This window comes from Ochlerotatus camptorhynchus, unplaced genomic scaffold (genome assembly GCF_037179485.1).
Source record: "Ochlerotatus camptorhynchus isolate MF236.1 unplaced genomic scaffold, CSIRO-AGI_Acam_v1.1 ptg000203l, whole genome shotgun sequence".
NCBI lineage: Eukaryota > Metazoa > Arthropoda > Insecta > Diptera > Culicidae > Ochlerotatus > Ochlerotatus camptorhynchus.
Window position 1 is genome coordinate 4897753 of NW_027040693.1, and position 15679 is coordinate 4913431.

At 39.0% G+C, this 15679-nt stretch overlaps 1 protein-coding gene across 2 annotated transcripts; it reads right to left on the reverse strand.

Annotated features, from left to right (window-relative positions):
* Nucleotides 1-1953: 1953 nt before the first annotated feature.
* On the reverse strand, nucleotides 1954-3748 carry LOC135702914 (zinc finger protein 184-like). 2 transcript variants are annotated; one of them, XM_065223970.1, is made up of 5 exons: nucleotides 3723-3748; nucleotides 3537-3673; nucleotides 2703-3313; nucleotides 2559-2642; nucleotides 1954-2505 (listed from the first exon to the last, which is right to left on the reverse strand). In XM_065223970.1, exons 2-5 carry the CDS (start codon nucleotides 3560-3562, stop codon nucleotides 1988-1990), a joined length of 1239 nt encoding a protein of 412 aa, XP_065080042.1. In that variant the 5' UTR covers nucleotides 3563-3673; nucleotides 3723-3748; the 3' UTR covers nucleotides 1954-1987. The 2 variants fall into 2 exon arrangements, with proteins under 2 accessions (XP_065080042.1, XP_065080041.1); XM_065223969.1 differs by lacking the exons at nucleotides 3537-3673; nucleotides 3723-3748 and having other exon boundaries at nucleotides 2703-3345.
* Nucleotides 3749-15679: the final 11931 nt, after the last annotated feature.

Consider the following 15679-nt stretch of genomic DNA (forward strand, 5'->3'; position numbering starts at 1 on the left):
ATAGAACGAAAGATTCGACTCAACCGTCTAGTTCCGTACGAGAAGCCAAAATTGAGTAATATGCGATATACCCAAATTTGAGTTAATTGAACTTAATTTTGGGTAGAAAAAATTTAAAATAACTTAGCGATGGGTAATTTTTTTTGCCGTGCTTAAATGCAAACTACTTTGAGCCGGTTTACCCAAATTTGGCTTATCGTACGGAACATGGGAGATGAGTGAAAAGAACTTAATTTTGGGTTGTTTTGAATTTCTGTGCAGATTAGTTTTTCGTTGTTAGTTGAGGTTGATACGTGCGTATACTTAAAAAATGGACCCCAGCCAATTCCAAACCTTCCTGGAGCATCAAACCAAACTTTTCCAACAGCTGATGCAATCGATGCAACAGCAACAGCCACTCCCGTTCCTGCTGCCAAGGCCGCTCTCCTTCGAAGGTAACATGGAGGAAAACTTTGACTTTTTCGTCCAGAGCTGGACAGATTATTCCAAGGCGATCGGAATGGATCGCTGGCCATCGGGGTGGCGCGCCATAAGTGTAAGCTTGCTCTTGGCTGTCATCGGTGTACCTGTTAAGAACTACAACCTCTCAGCGAACGAACTGGAATCCCCAGAAACCGCTCTTCGTGCCATCAAGGCCAAAGTGGTTACCAACCGGAACGTAATTGCTCGTGCCATCAAGGCCAAGGTGGTTACCAACCGGAACGTAATTGCTGACTATTCGGCCTTTTTCACAGCGAAGCAGGCTTCCCAGGAGTCAATTGACGATTATGCCGCTCGGCTCAAGCGGTTGGCGCAGGTATCGAAACTAGGGACTCTCGAATCGGACCTTATAACTTACAAGATTGTGACTACCAATAAATGGCAACATCTGCAGACGAAAATGCGAAAGAATGCCAATATAACCTTGGAGAAAGCGTTGGATCTGTGCCGGGCTGAAGAGATTCCTACCATTGCTACCGATCGGCCGCAGCAATTGGACATAATTGTTGTACAAGGGTCCAATTTCAACAAGCAACACCAAAAGATGGATGTACCCGGCAAATCAGGCCATATGGCTCAGCGCTGTCAGCGCAAATCAGGCCATATACCGGTGGCTGACAAGAACGAAAATAGGAACATGTCGATTTATTCGCCATCGTTTGATCCATTAAAACATTATTTGTTCAAGGCAGACAGCACATTCACGGATCTATACGAGTGGATTTCCTGCCTCGTTAGTTCCGAGCACGAAACTCCAAGCGAGTTCATCCAAACTCTCACTACAGCCTTAATGAAGTACAAAACGAAGCCAATCGACACAGCATGTATAGACGAATGTGTGAATCTGATCTTTGAGAAGGCAGTCGCTGAACCGAGCTGTTCTGAAGGTTACATCAATTTAACAAAACAGTTGTCAATGTCAATGTACGTTGGTTCAAGCTTCCGGAGTGTCACGTCCGGCCTAAAGATGCGGTGTCAGGACGAGTTCGAATCAGACATCCATCCGGCCAACAGTGAACCCAACATACTGAAGGCAGAACTCGACGAAGAAGGACACAAGATGCAGCGGAGAGCCGTCCGAGTTGTTCAGTTCATTGGAGAACTGTATAATCACGCCATGTTGACCAGCGGCATTATGCGCTCCTGTATGGAGCAGTTAATCCAAAAGAAGGACAAAGAAGAGGCATTGGAACGCTTGTGCAAGCTTCTGACCACGATCGGGTTCAAAATGGAAAAGGATAACGAGCAAGACTTGACGGAATATTTAAATAAAATGGAATGGAATAGGGAGCAGAACCAAATGATGAGTAGTAAGGTTCGGTTCATGATTCAAGAGGTAATCGATTTGCGTTATAAGGGATGGAAAGTCGAGTAAAATGTACAACAATCTGACGTATTATAAGGGACAGTTCTTTCCAGATGATTCCAAATATAGTAACACTCCTGTACAATTTGTAATTTTGTTCACACTTTATTGCTGCGCATACAATCGGCTCGCTCACACGACTTAACTTCCCACAATCTCCCCGTCGTTGGGTTCTTTCTTTTCCGCCCAATCCATATCGTACCCAAACTGGTTGTGCTTACTGCTCATATGATACACAACGCTCTGCTGGTGCTTGAACTCTTGACCACAAATGTGGCACGGATAGACCTTGGGCTTGCTCGTGTCCGATTTGCATTTGTGCACAAAGGTGTACTTTTTACCGCACAGTCCGCAATCAAACAGCTTCCCCGTGTTGTGCAGCTTCACGTGCAGCTGGTAGCTCTTGGTCGACCGGTAGATTTTCCCACAATATTGGCACTTGAGCTCCGGTAGGACTCCCACCTCCCGACCCCGGTATATCGTGACCTGGTTGTGCTGGTTGCGTAGATGCAGGGTCAGACTGTACGACTGGGTGAATCCACGGTCGCAGATGTCGCACACGTATGGTGTTTCGCGCGTGTGGATCCGTATGTGGATCTTGAGCGTTATCGACTGGGTGAATGACTTCGGACAGTAGGGACAGGGATACGGACGCTCGCCTGGAGATTGAATCGTACTATATTTCCATGCGAATTACGGTAGAATAACTCACCTGTATGAGTCCGTAGATGCAGTTTGAGTTTGGAATTTTCGCAGAATCCTTTCCCGCAGTGTTCACATTTGAATGGTTTCTCTCCTGAAATTATCGTTTGGTTTAAGTCAACAAATAGAAATCCACACATTAAAAGAACATTACCTGTGTGCCATCGAATGTGCGTCGTCATGAGACATTTATCCGCGAATCCCTTGTTGCAAAACGGGCATCTATGCCGGATGGGGAAGCAACGATCCTTCCTAGACTTTTCAACTGGTGCAGTTCCTTTTTTCCGTCTACCGCGTTTCCCTATCCGAACCGGTTCCACAAATCCACCCAGAATCCGTTGTATATCGACATTTTCCTCCACAGTCAACCGATCGTCCAAACCCTTAAACACCAGCACCTGTCCGAACTCGTCATCGACCCTCATTTCTGTTTCCGGTATCAGCTGAAGAAGCTCCTCTTCATCCACCTCATCGTCGCCAATTGTTGGCTGTAAACATTCAGAATTCACATCCGGTTCCACTTTGACATTTACGACTTCGGCACTGGGCATAATCTGGAAGCAACTTTCCGGAATTTGATGCGAGGAAATGATTCTTCGGCGACATTTGTCACAGCTTTGATACCCCTGACTGCCTGGGGGCGAAGACGGGGCTTTCAGCTCCAACAGAACCGGCTTCAGGAGCTGCTCGTATTCCTCCGTGATGGTCAGGATGTGTCGGAACGGTCCGGTACACTGGTTCATGCAAAAACTACACGAGTCAGGCCTTTTAACGGAACGAAAAATTGAGTTAGCCATGATAACGAGCTATAATTTGTTGATCAATATCGAGGCGAGAAAGCACAGTTTGCCATGACTACCGACGAACCAATGAAAAACTCAACTGAGTAAAAGTAGGCTGTGTCTGCACTAAATCTGTCATGGCGTACACAGCCACATAAAAAAGAAAATTGCCATCTAGTGAGCTTTGACAACGAGTTTCTACTTACGAGCTGATACTACCGATTGCAGTCATTGGTTTATCTTACTGGAAAGCTTTTCACATAAATCACCGTTTGGGAAGTTTGCTTTTGAGATGAAAAGTACGTCTGTGTTATTTGGTAAGTAAATACCTAATTAGATGAAACTAAAAATTAGAATAAACTCCGTTTCCTGTCTCGGCTGACTGAAACTACTTCCTATGTTTTTGTTGTTGTTTGGTGATCCGAGATTCTGCTTGTTTATGTTGACATCTCTGTTGACGTTGACAAAATGAAAATTATATTTTCGACTGTGAATTGGCGTTGACGGCACCGCCGAAAAATCGTCTTTTCTAGCAAAGATTGACAGTTTCTTATGGGAACTTTCAGTGGAGTAAGAGAATAATAAGAAGTCCGCCATGCTTCACAAACAGTCTGACGTTTGCTTACGGATTTTTTTCCATTGGAGTAAAGAGCTACAGAGTCACCGCCATCGCCAATTGGCGTTGACGAGAGCTCTGTAACTCTTTACTCCTATGGAGAAATCTCATATGTAACTGTCAGTCTATGTGTGAAATATGGCGGACTTTTTCTTATTCTTTCACTCCAACGCAAAACCCCATAAGGAACTGTCAAAATGTATGTGAAGAAACGTCACTTCGGGACTGGTGTCAAGGCGAATGTGCACTGATAAATTGAACTATTCCCATTTTGCTTGAAATTTAATCAATTTGACATTAAACTCAGTTTAATCATATCGAATGATTAAAAAATAAGCATCTGATATTAATCCCAGTTTAATCATGGTTGATTAGATTGTAGATTATCTTTTTTTGAATAAATTTTAATCATTTTAGATTCTATTTTAATAATTTTTGATTGAATTTTAATCTTTTTTGATTATACATCAGTATTCAAAAATAATTAAATTTAATACTGGAAAGATTATTTCGATTTTAATCATGCATGACTATTGCCGAAGTAATCATGGCTCGGACTCAATAAGGTGAAGCGGGAAACTGCATACTTTTAAAGCTTTTATGATTTAATTTATCTTTGAGTGTGGGTGTGTGCGTAAAACGATTGATAACACTGAAAAAAAAATACGATGAAAAGTATAATGCGAATCAGCCCCGTGGAGAATAGAAGAACTATGAAAGTGATGATTTCAAAGTTTTCCACGAGGAGGACACGCGCTATTTCAAAACTACCCAAATTTGGGTAGAATCCACCCAGATCGATCAAAACTGAAAAATGGGTAAACTGTATTGGCAAATCAAAGTTGGCACTCGTGGAGAATAGAAGAACTATGAAAGTGATGATGGTTTCAAAATTTTCCACGGGGAGGTATACGAATGCAATCTTAAAATGCTTTTATCTTGCAAATAGAGCATTTTTTTTAAATCTGCTTTCTGCTACAGTGGTAGAAAAGCTGAAATCTATGTCTACACATAAAAATCTGAAAAGAAATTATTTTTTCTATTCTATATGTCTTTTCAGTAGTCCTTTAGTTTTCTACTAACGTAACATTAACCAGATTTAAATCAAATGCTCGATTTGCAAAATAAAAGCATTTAAAGATTGCACTCGTATACCTCACCGTGTAAAATTTTGAAACCATCATCACTCTCATAGTTCTTCTATTCTCCACGAGTGCCAACTTTGATTTGCCAATACAGTTTACCCATTTTTCAGTTTTGATCGATCTGGGTGGATTCTACCCAAATTTGGGTAGTTTTGAAATAGCGCAAATCAAAGTTGGCACTCGTGGAGAATAGAAGAACTATGAGAGTGATGATGGTTTCAAAATTTTACACGGTGAGGTATACGAGTGCAATCTTAAAATGCTTTTATTTTGCAAATGGAGCATTTTATTTAAATCTGGTTGATGCTATGTTAGTAGAAAACATAAGGACTACTCAATAGACAAATAATACAGAAAAATTAATTTTTTTTCAGATTTTTAGGTGTACACATAGATTTGAGCTTTTCTACCACTGTAGCAGCAACCAGATTTAAATAAAATGTTCCATTTGCAAAATAAAAGCATTTTAAGATTGCATTCGTATACTTCCCCGTGGAAAATTTTGAAACCATCATCACTGTTATAGTTCTTCTATTCTCCACGAGTGCCAACTTTGATTTGCCAATTGGGAGTGACAAGTTGACAAGTGAACAACATTGACATCACTCCCAACACAGTTTACCCATTTTTGGGTAGGTTCAGTTTTGACGGATCTGGGTGGATTTTATCCAAATTTGGGTAGTTTTGAAATAGCGTGTATTCGCCTTTTTATTAGAAACTAGGCGATCGATTCAACCTCTGGTGGTGAATAGGAGACATAGGAAGCGGTACACTTTTTCACTTTTATCTGAGATGCTTGAAAACTTAATTGGCAAATCAAAGTTGGCACTTGTGGAGAATAGAAGAACTATGAAAGTGATGATGGTTTCAAAAATTTCCTCGGGGAGGTATACGAGTGCAATCTTAAAATGCTTTTATTTTGCAAATGGAGCATTTTATTTAAATCTGGTTTCTGCTACAGTGGTAGAAAAGCTGAAATCTATGTCTACACACTTAGAAAATAATACCGAACTCGGTTTAATTTTCTACCGAACCTCATCGGTTATCAACGAGAAACCGAATAAATCGTTTAAAAACATTTTTTTAGGCGGATTTATAAAATCAGACCCGAATTTCGGTAAAATAGTATAAATTTGACAGATAAAAACGAAGGCTGAACCGAAAAGTACGGTAAAGTATCAACATTTACGAATTCGGTACGTGAAAACCGAGAAACTCGGTAAACTGAACCGAATATTCGCTAAAACGTGTTAAACGTCAAACGTTCCACTTGCGCTCAACTTCGCGACGGAAAATTTAACCGAAAACTCGGTTCTCTACGAGGTTCTATAAGCTGAGTCTAAAACTATTCAGCCATTTTTTCTCGAGTGTGGACGTGTGTCGGACGTGTGCAAAAATGGAAAAGGTTCTGGAGCAGCTGCAACAGGAGGATGCACGTTTGATTGACATCTTTTGTAAGTATTTGAAACTAATGCTATGATTTTATTTGCAGGAATCTTGTGCTATCGTTTGTTTTTACTGCCGTGAAAATATACAGGGTTATGTCACTGGCTTGCAAAGGCATTTTAAAAACCATTTGCATAAAAATGACTTCAAAGCCAGTGATATTTTTTTTGACTGTGCTTTTCCACGCTGTAACTCGCGTTACGGGAGTTTTTATTCGCTGAAACGGCATATAGTGGAAAAGCATCCGGCAAACTCTCGACGTTCTACCGTGGAAGAAATTTTTGATGATTGTCCTGTGGCAGGACAAGGAACATATGATGATTTATTGTTCCAGAATCAACAGAGCGGTCCTAAACTCGAATCAAGTATAGATTTGGAAGAGTTAATAAAAATAATAAATATTAGCATCTGCCGCATTACATATGATGTAGGTTTACCTTACACAAAAATCAATGATTTTATAAAGCTTTGTGACGAAATAGTTTGGCACGTATCAGGGTACCTTGAGGCAGAAACTGTGAAATTTTTGAGTGCACAAGGATTTGATGTTGACACGAAGGATTCCGTAGCGTTTCTAAATACATTTAGACTATGCAATCTTTTTGACCAGGTCAGATCCTTCAAAAAGCAGACACAGTACTTGAATAAGCTTGCCGTTTCTACACCCAAGCCGAGGGATATTTTGCTTAATCGGAGACAAGATGTACGCCACATCGAATCACTTCCTAAAAAAGTTATGGTAAACGAGACCGCTTCGTACACCAGCATTATTGATTCATTGAAATTCATATTCAGAAGCCCAGAAAATCGGAAACTTTTGAATGAACCGAATCTAGAAACTTCCAGCACGCCTTGTGTAACCGAATACAGCTCATTCAGGACAGGTGAAATTTTCAAAAATAGCGAATTCTTTCAACTGTATCCTAATGCCATCAGGATCAGTGTTTACCAAGACGATGTGGAACTTGGCAACGCATTCGGTTCAAAAGCCGGGATAAATAAAGTTTCTAACTTATGTTTCAAAATACAGAATATTCCTGAGAAGTGGAATTCTTCACCACGTACAGCTTTTCCGCTTCTATTCTGTACTTCAGTAGACATAAAAAAGCATGGATTCACAAAAATTCTGGAGCCTTTCGTCGCTGACCTAAAAAAGTTGGAACAAGGCGTAACGGTTTATTACGGTTCAGAGAAATTCGTCTTAAGAGCTGTTATGACGATTTTCTGCGGCGATACACTTGCGGTTCATGACGTGTTTGGGTTACTTGGACCAAGGGCCAACTATTTTTGCCGAATTTGCCAGATTACAAGGAATCAATTTCATTCAAATCCATCCGAAGAATATCCGTTGCGATCGAAAGAATGGTATGAAGATCAACTTGCTGCAGTACAGGATGGTTTGCTGATACCGAAAGATTGTGGACTGAGTACATCAGGATGTATTTTCAATGAATTAGAGTTCTACCATACCAGTAACAACTTCTGCCTCGACAGCATGCACGACCTTGCTGAAGGGATAGTGCCCCTGACGATCCAACTAGTGCTATCAACTTTATACAAACAAAAACATTTAAAGATAACAGCAAAGTTCATAAACAATCGCATTAACACATTTCCTTTTGGTTACGCTGACCGCTGCAACAAACCTTCACCAAATTTTAAAGACGAAATGCTCGCTAACCCTGCCCAGCATAAAATCAAACAAACATCTGCACAGTCTCTTCTCTTGATAAGAGCTTTCCCGTTCCTTTATGGTCATGTTGTCTCCAAGGATTGTATGCTCATGCGTATGATCGGTCATCTAATTAATATCGTGAGGATAATTTCGTCACCAGTCGTATCTGAACACCTACTTGCACAGCTGGAAGAACATATAACATACTTTGAGAATAGTTTTTTCGAAAACTTTAAGCAGCGTATCAACAAGTTGCATCACTTGCGTCACTACGCTCTCTGCATAAGGAAGAGTGGTTCAATGAAACAATACAATTGCTTTCAATTTGAACAAACGAACAAAATAAGCAAGAATCAAGCGAATACGTGCAAAAACTTTAAGAATATTTGTTCCAGCTTGGGCAAGCGGCAATGTCAGAGAATGATAATGAACGTGCTTGATAAGTCATTCCGCGACAAGCTGACATTCAACTCTGGAACCCTAGCCTTACGTGATGACTGCCTCAGTGAACAATTTCTGTATCCACATCTGCAGTTTATCTGCAAACCAAAAACCGTCACGCTTAATGGGGTTGAGTTCAGAATGAACGCGATACTTGGATTAAAAATTCATGACAACGAGTTCTATCCGACATACGGGATTATACGAGAAATCAATGTCATCGATGGAAAAGTTTTCTTCCTAATTCGATCCTGTAAAACTGCGACGTATAATGATTTTCTAGAAGCGTACGAGATAGAAATCCTAGCCAAAGATGATTTTATGTCTATTGAAGAATGCCATACGCATTCAATATTTTCATTCTGGTCACCATACGACAGTCCGAAGAAGTACATTTCACGGCGAGTGTACAATCAAGATTATTAGTACAAGTAGTTAACAAATAACTCTGTTGGAACTTTAGAATATTTAATGGCAGTAATTCTTTTTCAGCTAAGGAAGAGATCGACAACTTACAAATGTTTCTATCACTGAACGAACATGACTTTACCAGACTCGGACTCACTACAAAAATGATCAAAACTATACAGAAGATACAAACACAGTACAGAAATTACGATGAAACTAAGAGCACGGAAGAATGGCTTGAGGACACTATGGTTGACGCTGATTATCATGAACAAGCTGATGTGTCCAGAAGGGTGATCAATGCAAACAATCCGTATGAAGGGATCATCTTGGAGCAGGTTTGAAACGTATCAATATTATATGTGGGTCATTCAATCAACGTATATTTGTTTCTATATATTCTAGAAAATCAATATTGATCGGGTATTTGATCGAACCGACAACGGAATATGCATCATGGAACTACTGAAAGAAGGTGGACGACCCAAGGAAACGATTCGAAGACAAATCACAGCACTTCTTTGCGATTGCTTGAAATCATTGTATGGAACGTAAGTAATCACTTTGTTCCTAGAAATCTATTGAACGTTATTTTGTAATTTATTAGTTTAAACGAAAACCTAGCTGACGATGTTTCTGATTAATACAAGCATAGCTAATTATTGATTTGTTTGTTTGTTTCCAGGCACGCCAGCAACTTCTACAAAAATCAGATCGCCTTGTCACTGGTTGAAACATATCCTGCACTGAGTTCGAAGAATGCCGAGATTCCACAAGTAAGTCAACAGTTTTAACTAATAGCGTTAATTATCACCAATAATTAATAAGCAATATATTGAAACTTTCTACTATGTATTTGGAAAACATTGTTTGTGCTGCAGCCGTAGTTGACATTGTTTACGAAACTTAGTGTAAAGCAAGCAATGCGAAGCGTCAAAGGCAAAGTAATTGAAATGAACAAAAAATTGGTCGAATTTCTCGCGCAACATTTGAAAAGGGAATATTATTGTTGATCGATTCTCTTCATCGTTTTTCTCTCACGAATTTTGTGGATTGTATCGCGTATTATTTGAATTAGAGTGCCTGAATTAGTAGAGCGACGTCATCTCAGTCATTTGACAAGCCTTCTGCTGGATTGAAACGGCGATTTGTATGGAAATGACACCTAATCGGTTGTTCCAATTTTGACATGTTACTCTACTAATAAAGGCGCTCTAATTTGAATGATAGCTTGATCAACAATGATAGGCGCTTTTCAAATGTTACACGAGATTAATATCGATCAATAATTAAATTACAACAATTCTCGATTGATTTTAGAATAGGTCCCATTTTCATTTGTCAATTAAATAATCGATTAACTTTATTCGCTTTCTACCGCGATCTGAGCGATGGATTTGCAATACTGATCCATGCAATCAACAGTTCAAGGTTTGAGATTTGATTGCATGTGTAAATATTTCAAATCCATCGCTCAGGTTGCGGTAGAAACCGAATAAAGTTAATCGATTCTTTGATCGAAAAATGGAGATAGGACCCATTCTAAAATCAATCTAGAATTATTGTTTGTCCCTTCCTTTTCCTTTGATGCTTCTTCTATACAGTGTTATCACTCAGTTGTGTGTGTGATTGCTTCACCTCGGTAATCCAGCTCATTGGCTTTACACTACGTTTCATAAACAATGTCAACTACGGCAGTAGCACAAACCTCGACACAAACACTGTTTGCCAAATAGTAGAAAGTTTGTCTTGTAAACTGAATCTCGTTCGTTTTTAGTCGCTGTGGTTCCATCCCCACGGAAGAGGGCTGAACCGTCATGCTGGCAGTGTATATTACAGAATGGAGAATGTGGCAAGGCAGTCAGATGAACGCATAATCAAACGCCGAAAACTTGGTGAATTTACCCTAATAAAAATTGTATGGTTAATTTGCTTAACGACGTGTTCTGGGTATCATCCAAACCATTTATGGAATAGTTCAATGATTTGGGTTATCGTTCGTTTATGGTTATTTTTTATTAGGGCAGCCATACAAATGAAATTGATGCGACTCTTGAACAAGAAGATGACAATATGGAGGACCTTGTAAATTTAAAGGTAAATATCAAAATGGGTAAACGATTAATATTTTCTTACAAATTTCAGGTGCTTGAATTAATTATATGATTTGAGTAGTAGCTATACTGAAGATCCGAGAGATGTCGCCCCTTCAGTGGTAGGAAAATCATTTTTGCAGTATGGCGAATATCAGAAAATCCACGATTTGTGACTAAACATGCTTTCACAGAAGGAAACAAATAAACTAGTGTTTACCTTATCACCATAGTAATGTACTCGTGCAATTTTTGTGCATCTAAAATTGCCCATAAAGACGATAATGAATAAAAACTGAAAAATTTCATGCATTTCCAAATGGTTTCCTACCATTCCCATGCATTCAAAAGTGACTGGCCCTCTGGATGTGGATGATATCAAAAACAGCTTAACTTGATTAATTGAAGTTCATTGTTCCAAATGTTCAATCTAAGGTGAGAATTGTTGAACTATGGGAGAAAACATTTGCAAGTCGACAACAAAAACGTACAGCGGGGACTTTGGTGGAATATTTGAAAATTTTTCCCGTGATTGGTGCCTTTAATGGAGAACTTGTAAGTGTATATTGAATAATCTCATGAGTACTTTTTCAATAGGCTCTGTGATTTCTTTGATAGATAAAAACAATCTGATTATTTTACTATATTCACACCCTTGTCAGGACCTATACAAAAACTGTACTTGAGATTTGGTAGATCGAATATTAATAATTTATTTCTGTAGATCAAACTGGAATTTACAAAAATCAAGCCTGGAGCGAAGTCGTTCACCGATCACTGGGAAGAATTACAGAATAAGATCCTTAAGCAGTACGCTGATATGTTCGTGGAGTTGAAAAACAGTAAGTTGCGTTTAAAGCTTCAATGAGTCCACACATTTAGATAATTAATTTCCCATAGATTTCATCAGAGCGCTGGCAATAATCCGTGCTAAATGCCCATCACGTGGTGTTAAGCGAAATAAAATCAATGATGCTACCAAGAAAAATCCATTGGCTGGCGTCATGGAGTGGATAAGTGTAAGATTATTAGATTGCCTATTGGATAGGTTATCGTATTATACAAGTACCTTTAATTTTTATTTTCAGCCAGAAGATGATTTTCCCACTGATAAGAATGGCCCGGTATTGATTTGCCGAGGAGCGTTCATGGAGGATTCAGCAGACTTTGCCGTCTGTTTGGGATCAATGTTGGTCAATGTCCAACTTGACGTTGCGTCTGCATTTGAGGTTTGGTTCGGTTCGTTTACTGCATTCGGTTTGGAACCACCGCAACAGGACAAGCAGTTCCATTCCTTTCTTGCCGGCGCAGTCTATCGTGTAGGTAGTATGAGCACTACATGTGAGAAATTTTTAGTTTCGCTCGATTGAGCCTCTCCTTCTCATGGTAGCGACGGTTCCTTTTTGAACAGCTTCTTTTTTTAATAATTTGCAATTATAAAATCACATTTCTGCATCCCAAAACAAATAAAATAAACACACTTCATACATTTCTTTGACAAAACTGGTTTTATTTTTATGAAAATTCGAAGCAACGTATCCTTAATCCAAATTTAAAGCAGGATTTGAAGTGAAAACCGAGCGCTGCCCAAAAGAACCGAATTCCGTAATTACAACAGGTGGGTCGGTTTGTTTGACAGCACTCGGTAGTTCTTGAGTGAACCGATGTTCGGTAATTTCTGCTTAAATTTATTTTTCGTCAACCGAGATTTTCGGTAACTTTGACAGATTGTGGGTACAAAAAGAACTAACGACTGCTCGGTTATTCCTCTTTGAACCGAGCAGACTACCGAGCGTTCAGCAGATAAAAACTCGGTTGAAATCAAACCGAGTTCGGTATTATTTTCTAAGTGTGTACACATAAAAATCTGAAAAGAAATTATTTTTTCTATATTATATGCATTTTGGTAGTCCTTAAGTTTTCTACTAACGTAACATTAACCAGATTTAAATAAAATGCTCAATTTGCAAAATAATAGCATTTTAAGATTGCACTCGTATACCTCACCGTGTAAAATTTAGAAACCATCATCACTCTCATAGTTCTTCTATTCTCCACGAGTGCCAACTTTGATTTGCCAATAGGCCTTTTTAATGGGAACTAAGCGATCGATTCAACCTCTAGTGGTGAATAGGAGAACGTCAAAAAGAGTGTTGTGAGCAGAAATGTTTGCCTTGAGACATAGGAAGCGGAACACTTTTTTACTTTTCCTGATAAATTGATTCATCTGAGATGCTGCAAAACATAATCTACAGTTGAAAAATTTAATTCTGTAACGTTTTGGAATAGATCCTGCTGGTGTTCTGGAATATTTTTGTTGAGAAATATGAAAAATTAGAAAAGTGCTTTAGTGGTTATGATTTTCCGGATTTCTTGTGTGTGAATAGTTCAGGCACTTCGTTTGTGGTTCAGGTGCATATCAGTTCAGATTTGTGGAAAATCGTAAAATAAGACAATTACCGTTGGAAATTGGCAAGATTTTGAATGAAAAATGCTGTTATTTGCGTTGGGGGGAATACTTATTCTGATGTAAACAAACGGTTTGGTTGACGTTTCTTCTCGAATTCGCGTGGCGCACTCTACGTTGGTGGTGCCATAAAAAGGCGTATCTACAGTTGAAAAATTAAATTCTGTATCAATTTTATAAGGATCCTGCTAGTGCCCGAATAGAAATTGTAATGTAGGAAACATCAGCAGACATCTTCAATACATTAAATTTTAACGTGTATTGCTGTACCCTTAATGTATTCAGACTTCAGTGTGACGTCCAAGTACATAAAAATACATTAGCCTCAAACGTTACATCAGAATCAAACGTCTTGACGATGTAAAATTTGACATCAGAATACATCCAATGACAACAGAACCTAACGTTACATCACAAACGATGTGACAGACGACATACTGGCGAAGAAATCCATTTAAATAATGTGGTTCACTGTAATAGAATTTTCTTGGAAGCTTGTGCCATCATCCACCAGATGGGTTAGTTTTTTTGTTTTGATTTGAACAAAGTTGATTTTGTGTACAATGATTCTTTGACAGTGTGCAAAGAGTGCGTATCATTTTGTCATTTTTTATGCATTTCAGTTTTGAGTAGAGTGAAAGAGATAGTACCAAAACATTCTACACAGCAAAAAAAGTTGTTGAATATTACATCGAAACTGCTGCAACCAGGTCAATCAATCGGTTGTGTAATATCACATTGTACGATGTACATCGATTTTGCGAACAAAATTACATCCATTGATGTAATATTGTATCTGCTTTTTGCTATTACATCATTATTTCATACATCAGCTTGAATTACGTTGATTGATATTACATTTTTTTTTGCTGTGTAGTACATTTGGTGAAAATGCTAGTTCAATCCTATGTTTGTTTTGATTCGGTATGAAAGTTTGACAGATAACATCAGGGGTGTGTGGATTCATGCAGAACATGCAGGGGTGAGTGAAATAGCTTGGGACTGCTTGGGACCGTTGTTCTGGTACTGAGTGAGCCAAAAATAATAATGATTTTCTTTAGGACCCAGTGGTCATAGAGCTACCTCTATGGTTCGATTGCGTTAAGCTGGGTTTAGACTAGGCAAGTCAAATGATCAACTCACTTGAATTCAACTTGAACGCGAATTGAACGTGTAAACCATGCCATTCAACTGACTTGATCAACTCACTTGAATTGAAAAAAGTTGAACCAGGCTCAACTTTTCAAGCCAATTGAATTCAACTGAGTTGATCATTTGACTTGCCTAGTCTAAACCCAGCATTATATCGTTTATTCTCGCGTTGAGTAGTAACGCTCTCGCTGACCCAGTCATGGGTACAAAATCGCGTGGTGGAGTGAGTGCCGGCAATCCCGGGAAGTGGTCTAGGCCTGAAGACAACAGTGACAGTGCGACAGCTGCGAAGAACAGAGCCGGTGACGGAAACAACAGGATCGCCGAAGAAGGACAGATTGTCGCCCTTCTACGTTAAGGGATCGCTCCCGGACTGCGGGAAAAAATAAGCTTCTACATCACTAAGGGCGTCATGTGCACCATCCAGCTGAGCACGAAAGGATACAAACTGATGGTTCCGACGTTTAACCACAAACGAAGTGACAGACGACTAACTGGCATTGAAATAATGTGGTTCACTGTAATAGAATTTTCTTGGAAGCTTGTGCCATCATCCACCAGATGGGTTAGTTTTTTTGTTTTGATTTGGACAAAGTTGATTTTGTATACAAAATTGGCAAATCAAAGTTGGCTCTCGTGGAGAATAGAAAAACTATGAAAGTGATGATGGTTTCAAAATTTTCCACGGGGAAGTATACGAGTGCAGTCTTAAAATGCTTTTATTTTGTGAATGGAGCATTTTATTTAAATCTGGTTAGTGCTACGTTAGTAGAAAACTTCAGGACTACTCAATAGACATATAATACAGAAAACATAATTTCTTTTCAGATTTTTAGGTGTAAACATAGACTTCCGCTTTTCTACCACTGTAGCAGTAACCAGATTTAAATAAAATGCTCCATTCAC

Coding starts and splice junctions, on each gene's coding strand:
- LOC135702914 (XM_065223969.1), bottom strand. CDS start 3,345: ATGGCTAACTCAATTTTTCGTTCCGTTAAAAGGCCTGACTCGTGTAGT. Junction 2,643..2,702: donor GCACATTCGATGGCACACAG/GTAATGTTCTTT, acceptor CGATAATTTCAG/GAGAGAAACCATTCAAATGT. Junction 2,506..2,558: donor GCATCTACGGACTCATACAG/GTGAGTTATTCT, acceptor TTCAATCTCCAG/GCGAGCGTCCGTATCCCTGT.